General features: G+C 41.9%; 2 protein-coding genes across 4 annotated transcripts in view; one reads left to right on the plus strand and one right to left on the minus strand.

The window, feature by feature from the left end:
* Positions 1 to 8,646, plus strand: part of NIP7 (nucleolar pre-rRNA processing protein NIP7) — a 58,172-nt gene that overhangs the window by 2,918 nt on the left and 46,608 nt on the right. The window contains exon 5 of one of the 2 annotated variants that reach the window (XM_045076236.1): positions 7,445 to 7,488. The exons of the other annotated variant lie outside the window; for it this stretch is intronic. Coding sequence (XP_044932171.1) covers positions 7,445 to 7,480 — 36 coding nt within the window. The 3' untranslated portion in view covers positions 7,481 to 7,488. Of the gene's footprint in view, positions 1 to 7,444; positions 7,489 to 8,646 lie in introns of those variants that run through there. 2 annotated transcript variants of the gene reach the window in all.
* TMED6 (transmembrane p24 trafficking protein 6) lies at positions 87 to 6,472 on the minus strand. 2 transcript variants are annotated; one of them, XM_004744536.3, is made up of 4 exons: positions 6,032 to 6,472; positions 4,387 to 4,507; positions 2,440 to 2,591; positions 87 to 434 (listed from the first exon to the last, which is right to left on the minus strand). In XM_004744536.3, exons 1-4 carry the CDS (start codon positions 6,242 to 6,244, stop codon positions 201 to 203), a joined length of 720 nt encoding a protein of 239 aa, XP_004744593.1. In that variant the 5' UTR covers positions 6,245 to 6,472; the 3' UTR covers positions 87 to 200. The 2 variants fall into 2 exon arrangements, with proteins under 2 accessions (XP_004744593.1, XP_004744592.1); XM_004744535.3 differs by having other exon boundaries at positions 4,387 to 4,513; positions 6,032 to 6,468.

Below are 8,646 nucleotides of genomic sequence, written 5' to 3' on the forward strand. Positions count from 1 at the left end.
ATAGCTAATATCAAAACTTGCACATTTATTATTTTGTTGCCATTTTGAGGCAACTGGAGAGGAAAGGAAAGCAATAGACTCAGATGTTTGAACAAGATAAATTGATTTTTTCCAGTAATCTACAAAGCTTATTTGACCAAAACTTTGACAGAGCTTCTGCCCCAGAAGAAGAGAGCCTAGGCTGCTGTAGTCATTTTGGCTTAGCATCTTGGCTTTTTCGTGTCTGTAGTCTTTGGGACATTGAAGAGACGCTTCAAGAAATACAGCTGCAGGATTCCAGAAAGAATAATAACAAGGCTCTGAGCTGTTGACCACCAGTTCACATAGTTATAGTTTGATTGGAGAAGGAAAAAGTCAGCCATTTTCCTCATACGGGCAAAGTTGTAGTATCGCCACATGTGGAAGATATTGTTCTGCACCTTCCGTGTACTCTCCTGTGGGACAGAAAATGAAGTAAAGAGAGGGTCCTCCCTACCTCCTGTCTAGTCTCACCTGGGTGCTCACGAGCACTAATCTAAGTTACCTGGAAGTTGAGTAGCTTACTTATAATTTTATGATACATAGTAAGTTGGTTATTGTAGTTGTTAGTAAAGCTGGTTTTGCTGTATATGAAAAAGTCTGGTTTTTTTTTTTTTTTTTTTGGTGGTGAGCAGCAAAGCAAAATTTATTGAGCCGTAGCAAAGTGATAGCACAAAGCTCCTGAAAAGGGAGGGGACCCAGGAGGGTTGCCTAAAAGACACAATTTTATAACGAAAAATTTCAATGTTGAAACTAGAAAGCTCTTTCAGGTGTCTCACAGTATTTCTAGATTTAGGTATGTACTCTGTATGTCATTGCTATTCTGGTGATGTCTTCTGTTCTTCGAATATGGTAGAAGACTAGGGCCTACAGACTTCTTATTAAAGGACCAGATAGTAAATATTTTCGGTTTTGTAGGCAGTACAGTCTGTTGCAACTACCAAACTCTGCCGTTGTTAGCACAGAAGCAGCTGTGTGTAATTGTCAAATGAGCATAACTGTGTTTCAGTGAAGTGTCATTTGCGGAAACAGGCAGTGGGCTTTTGTGCACTGAAAAATACTATCAAGAAAGTGAAAAGACATCCCACAGAATGGAGAAAATGTTGGCAAATCACTTATCTGATAAGGGATTTATATCCAGAATATTTAAAAAAACTTATACCTCATCAATAAAAAGACCACCCAATTTTAAAATAGGTAAAGGATTTGAATAGACAGTTCTCCAAAGAAGATAGACAAATGGCCCAAAAAACATGAAAAGGTGCTCAGTGGTCTTAGCCATTAGGGAGACAGAACTCAAAACCACAAGATACAACTCCACACCCACTGGGATGACTATTAATAAAAGAGACAGTGGCATGTTGGTGAGGATGTGGAGAAATTAAAACCACATATGCTGGTGGGAGTGTAACTTGCCTTGGCCACTGGAGAACAGGAGTTACAAAGTTAAACAGATGACCATGTGACCCAGCAGATTATACCACTTCTTGGTATACGGAAATGAAAACGTTCACACAAAAACTTCATGCAAATGTTCATGGCTGCATTATTCATAATAGCCAAAAAGTGGACAACCTAAATGTCTATCAGCTGATGAGTGGATAAGCGAAATGTGGTACAGTCATACAAGAGAGTATTAGTCATCCATGAAAGGGAATGAAGTACTAATATATGCTACAATATGGATTAATTTTGAGAACACACTTCACTAAGTGAAGGAGTCTGGAAACAGGCCCCATTGTATGATTCTACTCATACACTATATGTATGATACATACATACAATGTACAGGATAGGCAAATTTATAGAAACAAAGTTGATTAATGAATGCTTGCCGAGGACTAGGAGGGGTCCTGGGGAAGGAAGAGTGACCAAGGGGTGTAGTTCTTTTTGGGTGATGAAACTGTTCTGGAATTAGATGTGATAGTGGCAGGACCTTGGGAATATACTAAAAACCTCAGAATTGTACACTTTAAAATGGTGAATGGGCCATTCCTCTTTTTTATGTGTTTTTTTTTAAGATTTTATTTATTTATTTGACAGAGAGAAACCACAAGTAGGCAGAGGGGCAGGCAGAGAGGGAGGGAAGCAGGCTCCCCGCTGAGCAGAGAGCCTGATGTGGGGCTTGATCCCAGGTCCCTGAGATCATGACTTGAGCCGAAGGCAGAGGTTGTAACCCACTGGGCCACACAGGTGCCCCTGAATGGGTCATTCCAACGGGAAATGGACCAGATTTAGTTTGTGTGCCAGAGTTTGCTAACTCCTTGTATAAAACAAGTGAGGAATTTGAAGAGCTCCAAGTCCTAAAAATTAAAGGATTCAGATCACTGTGCCTGTTTGGTTTCTCCCCAGGTGAGCACTCACTCAGGTGATATTATTTCCAAGGATGTTTCCATATTGTTACTCCCACAAAATGGTTACCTCAATGGCATCCAGAGTATCATTCAGTTGTTTTCTTTCATTCTTCTGTTTGTGGTCCATCTCAGGCCCCTCGTAGAAGACTCCAAAATTGAGGTACACTTGCACCGAACCAAAGTGATTTTGCTGATTCTTTAGACAAAGCTGATAAAAACCTGTAGGAATCATTACTAAAGCTTGGTCTCCACCCTTTGTTGATCCAACACCCTCTAGGTTTCCCCGAAGATACATGTGTACCAGTGTGTGTGTGTGTTTTTTTTTTTTTTAAGATTTTATTTATTTATTTGTCATAGAGAGAGAAGCGAGAGCAAGCACAGACAGACAGAGTGGCAGGCAGAGGCAGAGGGAGAAGCAGGTTCCCCGCCAAGCAAGGAGCCCGATGTGGGACTCGATCCCAGGATGCTGGGATCATGACCTGAGCCGAAGGCAGCCGCTTAACCAACTGAGCCACCCAGGCATCCCATGTGTACCAGTGTTAAAGGTGCTACTGTAGTTTCCTTCCTTTTACTTAGGAAGTAGAAAGATCCAATTTTTTATGTGGAAACCTTACATGATCTTCCATGAAACTTATTTTACTAAGTACAAATTACAATATAGTGTTTTGCCAAATATTAGTGACTTAGTTCTATAAATTTAAGTAAATTTAAGTTAGTTCTATACTAGATTGAAAACGTTTTCTCTGTCTTTTTCAACATATATTTCTCACATCTCTTATTGAAGCTCTTCTGCTTGACAAAGTGAACTGAAATTAAGAGCATGGTTGTTTTCCTGCTTCTTATACACCATTAGAACTGGGGGATACCATCTTGAACTTGAGACTAGAGAAAAAATTGATGTGTTTGCATGAAAGAAGCTATCCTGCTGAATGGAGTAACTTCCTGCAAGGTGGTTTGTACAGGAGCCGATGGTTTAGGGTATATACTGGTGTTGATTCTGAACGGGGGTTGCCACCCTTTGTATGTATGTGGAAGTGGGGAGAAGCGGAATTAGAAAGGTGTGGCAGCATATTTGATTGTCAAAATGATTGGATGGCAGTTTTGGCAGGTAGGGGCCAAAGGTGCTAACTAACCTAGAGTGCTGAATATCCTGTGCTACACAATGAAGGATTGTTTTATGTCCTTGTTGAGAAACATTGTCTTTCTTCATATACCCGGCTGGTAGAAAGGGCAGTTAAAACTGACCCCATGCTGAGGGCACTTGGGTGGTTCAGTTGGTTAAGCATCTGTCTTCAGCTTGGGGTGCTGGGATTGGGCCTCATGTCTGGCTCCCTGCTCAGTGGGGAGTTTGTTTCTCTCTCTCCCTTTGTCCTTCCCCTGCTTGTGTGCTTGCCCATGTGCATGCTTGTGCTCCTGCTCACTCTCGAGAGAAAAAAGCAAAACCCAAAAAACTGACCCATGTTGTCCAAGGTGGGGACAGACTCGATCTGGCTGTATAAATTTTCTGGTGACTGGAGAAGTGCTTTGTTGTGGAACGTGGGTATTTTCACTGTGATGCGTTACCTTTCGTTCTGAGTCTTCTGTTTAGTAACTGCCTCAAGTACTCTGAATAGAAAGAAGTGCTGTCCTCAAATAAATTTGTTAATTGGAATTCTGTATTATAAATGGATCTATTTTGGTCACTTTCTCATAACCTGTTCAGATGGAGACAATGAGATAAAAGTGAGCTTCTGGACTCTGGAGTTAAAATAGTCACCTTGAGACCCTGTCCTGAATCTGCCAGGGGACAGACTGCCTCTGCTGCTGGCAATCTGCTGTAAAGTTTTGATGTTGGTGCTCAAGGCTAGTTTTTGGTGTTTGAAGCTGTTTAGTCCCCCTACTGTTTGATCATCCCTCTGTGAAAAAGCCAGAGCTTTTACATCTCATGTACTTCAGTAATTTCAGTACTTCCTCATTATTGACCCAGTTTCAAAGAAACTAATGATTATTACAGTAACTGGTGATGAAAACAGACCTGTTTCTTTGGTAGAGAAGTTTATCTGGCCTCGAACACTCTGAGAGGAGTCTATGAGGAAACCCTGTGGGGTGTGTGCAGTGGCAGCAACATGTCGGTCATGTGACATTCCCAGTGTCCGCTGCACCTGCCAAGACACATTAAAGAGGGAGAAAAGCCCCTGCTACATCACAGAAAGCTAGCTAAATGCCACGATTGACATTCCTGATCATCTGCACAGTGGTTCTCAATCAGGGATGGTACTGCCCAGTCCTCCCTGGGAGTTTGGATTGAGACAACAGTGGTGTTGGGGGTTGAGTAGAAAGAGACAGCAATATTGAACATCCTACCACGTTAGAAACAGTATTGTAAGACAAAGAATTACCCAAAATGCCAGTAACACTCCTCTTAGGAAGACCTGCCTCAGAATGTCCATCTGGTGTGTATTGATTGATACGTATGTTTTTGTAGAGTTCTTGATTGAACTTGCTTGGTTTTGACTTCCCTGGTGGTGTCTCAGACTTGGGCTTACTTGCTGCTTGACAGCAAATAAATAGGACATTCAATAGCCACTTCTCAAGCTGGATCTTGATAAGCCCATGCTACAGTGTGCTTACTAATAGCTACTGTCCTGTTATAAATTGAGAGATAAGAAAAGGCTCTGATAAACTAACTTAAAATAAGCTTTGAGTTACAGTGCAATGGAATAAGATCAATATAGTCTTACTATGTAAACAAAATTTAGAAAGTTAACAGGTTTCTTTTTTTAATTATTTTAAAAAATATTTTATTAATTTCTTGGACAGAGATCACAAGTAGGCAGAGAGGCAGGCAGAGAGGGAGGAGGAGGCAAGCTCCCCGCCGAGCAGAGAAACCAATGTGGGGCTCGATCCCAGGACCCCGGGATCATGACCTAAGCCGAAGGCAGAGGCTTTAACCCACTGAGCCACCCAGGGGCCCCAAGTTAACAGGTTTCTAAGACAAAGAACAAAAGAAATTAACAGCCTTTGACTTTACTATTGAGTTCACCATTCTTGAGCACTGTGGTATAAGACCACAGGATGGATAAATGTACTTAGCCTATCAACAGGCAACTTGAAAACATTCCCCTTCCCAAAGAAATAGAGGCCTGCCTGACCAAATAGAGGGATCCTGAGCCAGTGATTCTGTGGTCTGCCAGAATTACTCCTTAAAGCAGCAGAGTAAATGTTGCTCTCCCAGCCCCATAAACTGAAGCATCTTTCTTTGAAATAATCAGAGTTTGTTTCCAAAGTTCGTGTAAGTTTTCATTCAACTTTGTACCATATCCATATTGTTTTATTATTTTATAAAAATGGATTCTCTCTCATCTCCAAATCTGAGTTAATATATATTTGATTACCTCTCCAGGAAGAGGCAGTATGTTTGTCCCATGGCTTTGAGCACACCTCAACTGCCCCCAGTTTGAGAAGTCAAGCCATATGTTTTAGTGATTAGTCATCCATCAAGAGTTTCCATCCAAGTGCAGATCCATTTCATTAACAGGTAGGGAATCACAGCATAATAAAGACAACCAGAATCCTGTATTTGAATAAAACCTGTCCCACTTTGCAAAAGGAAACAAACAAACAAACAAACAACAACAAAAACAAGTCCCCAGTATGGCGAGAGGAGCCCGTGTACTCACCTCATAACTGAAATATAAGTATCCAGTCTGGCGGGCAAATTGCCAGAAGCATTCTGTGCCTGCTGGAGGGATCATGATGGCAAAGTCAGATCGATCTGCTCCATGGAAGAGCAGCTGGTCCCCAGAGCCACTAAGGGGTTCTGTCTTCTGGCTCTTAGCAGAAGTCACTAGGTTCAGAACCACCAGTCCAGCCCCAAAGAGCAAAGGGAACATGTTGCTTTTTGGAGACTCCTCTGCAGGTGAACTGCTTGCAGTCTAGTGAAACCAAGCAGTTTAATCAACTGCTAGGGTAATCATTAACTTAGCCTGGTTTCAGGGCCACACGTGGATATTCCATAATAGAACTGGCACGATATCCTCATGCTTGGCTCACAGGAAGTGTTTTTGGTTTTACCTCAAAAACTCAAGGGATGGAGCACCTGAGTGGCTCAGTCGGCTAAGCATCTGCCTTCGGCTCAGGTCATGATCCCAGGGTCCTGGGATCGAGCCCGCATGGGGCTCTCTGCTCAGCAGGGAACCTACTTTTCCCTCTCCCACTCTCTCTGCTTATACTCCCTCTCTTGCTGTCTCTCTCTCTGTGTCAAATAAATAAATAAAATCTTTAAAAAAAAAAACCTCAGGGGCTTATCAAACCTACTTCATGGGTGCTAGATAGAATCTTCTCCAGAAGAGGCATTTTTGTCCTTCCTTTGGGTTATCATTTTTAAGTTCTTCTTGGGAATAAGCACTGGGTAATTTTATTTACAACCATCTGAATAAACAGACAAAGTTTGCCTGGAGAGATTTGTTTCTCCTATTCGTATCAGGTTGCTAGATGCTCCAATAAGATATGTGGGGCAAACCTGAGCGAACAGAGTATTTTCTGCCCAGTGCTAGATCTTAGCAAAAAGCACAGCATGTTAATGTGTGCAAAATTTTTAATGGACAAATAAAGTGAGCAAGAGGCAGTGGTCAGAGTCTTCCACTGATAATCCTTGTTCTACTTTCCCCCTTACTGATCCACTCTGCTAAAGCTATCCAAAAACCCACTTAAAGAATATATTGTTCAAACCCTCCATCTTTCCTCTTTTATTTATGACTTCTTCGGCACTCAAAGCAGGGAAAAGGTTCAATTGAACACCTGCTGACTTCATGGCTGGCATTGAGCTAAAAGATTTACTTGCTTCCTGTGTGTTCTCACAACAGCCCTGGGAGGGGCTTAGAGATAAGAAAATGGACATTCAGAGATTCCAGTGGCCAGCTCCTTGTCCCCAAAGCGCAGCTGGTGCAGCTGGGGCCCCGAGTGGGTCTCATACTCTTACCTATCAGGACAGTGTTTATGTCAGTCTGTGAGTGCTGAGAATGCCTAAATGTTTTGATTTCAGCCATAATCTTTTTTTTTTTTATTAAAGATTTTATTTATTTATTTGACAGAGAGAAATCACAAGTAGACGGAGAGGCAGGCAATGAAAGAGGGAAGCAGGCTCCCTGCTGAGCAGAGAGCCCGATGCGGGACTCGATCCCAGGACCCCGAGATCATGACCTGAGCCGAAGGCAGCGGCTTAACCCACTGAGCCACCCAGGCGCCCCTCAGCCATAATCTTAAAAAACAAAACAGCATTAGCACCTTCTAACCAGGTATTGCTTCAGAATTCATTGCATTGACTCCCAAGTGGTAATCCCTTAAGTGTCATAAGCTAATAAACAAAGAACAGACTTCATAATTGTATTCAGTTCTAGCAAAGGCCACGGGACATCACAGTACTCTGCAGGCACAGTGGCTCTGCAGCAGTCTTACTTAAGTGAAGGCAGCAGAGAATGGGATCACTTCCCAACAATCAAGCATCCCTACCCACATCCTATCATTGCGACAGCCCCAACGCTACCCATGTCATAAGCAGTGACTTAGACTCCCCAAAACAGTCATCAGTTCAGAGTACATATTATAGTTCTATAGAAGCTGTGGGCATAGTTTTATGTTTGTACACATTTTAGGAATACTATAATAAACATACCCCTGAAGTTATGTTAAAAAATGTTAATGGACTTACGCATTTCTCAGTTTGAGAAATACTGATACTGATATTCTGCTTCCTTAAAGTGTATCACAGTGTCGCTCTTCTACCTAGGGCGTGTAGTCAGATAATGTTAGAGTGGAAGAGCTAAAAGCTCCTGGATCCTAACCCCCTGCAGACGAAGACCACAACTAGCTGCAGCCAGATGAAGAGGGATCTGGGTCTCACCTTTTCACTGTAGCTTCATTTCTCACCTTTTCACTGTAGCTTCATTCAAAGTAATAGTACCAGATCCCAAAACATGTAAATAGATAATAAAGCTGTACAAAGTTTCTAACTTGTACCTACAGGAGGAATTTTAAAACTGTAGCATTTCTTTACACCTTGCCTTTCACTCAGAAGTCAGAAAGGCGGAATTTTTTGTACATTATATAAGGGTATGGACAAATTAAGACAACACTCCCACATTTCTGTTCAACATGGCTTTCAAGGATTAAAACATTCAATATAGTCCGACATCGGCTTCTTAACATAGTCAACGTGGTTCAGCAAAGCTTGTTCAACAGTTTGCTCCCTCCAATTGAGCATACACGCTGTGCTAGAATAAACAGCTCCTTAACA

This window comes from Mustela putorius, unplaced genomic scaffold, assembly GCF_011764305.1.
Source record: "Mustela putorius furo isolate JIRA1106 unplaced genomic scaffold, ASM1176430v1.1 tig00000174_pilon_pilon_pilon, whole genome shotgun sequence".
NCBI classification, from domain to species: Eukaryota; Metazoa; Chordata; class Mammalia; order Carnivora; family Mustelidae; genus Mustela; species Mustela putorius.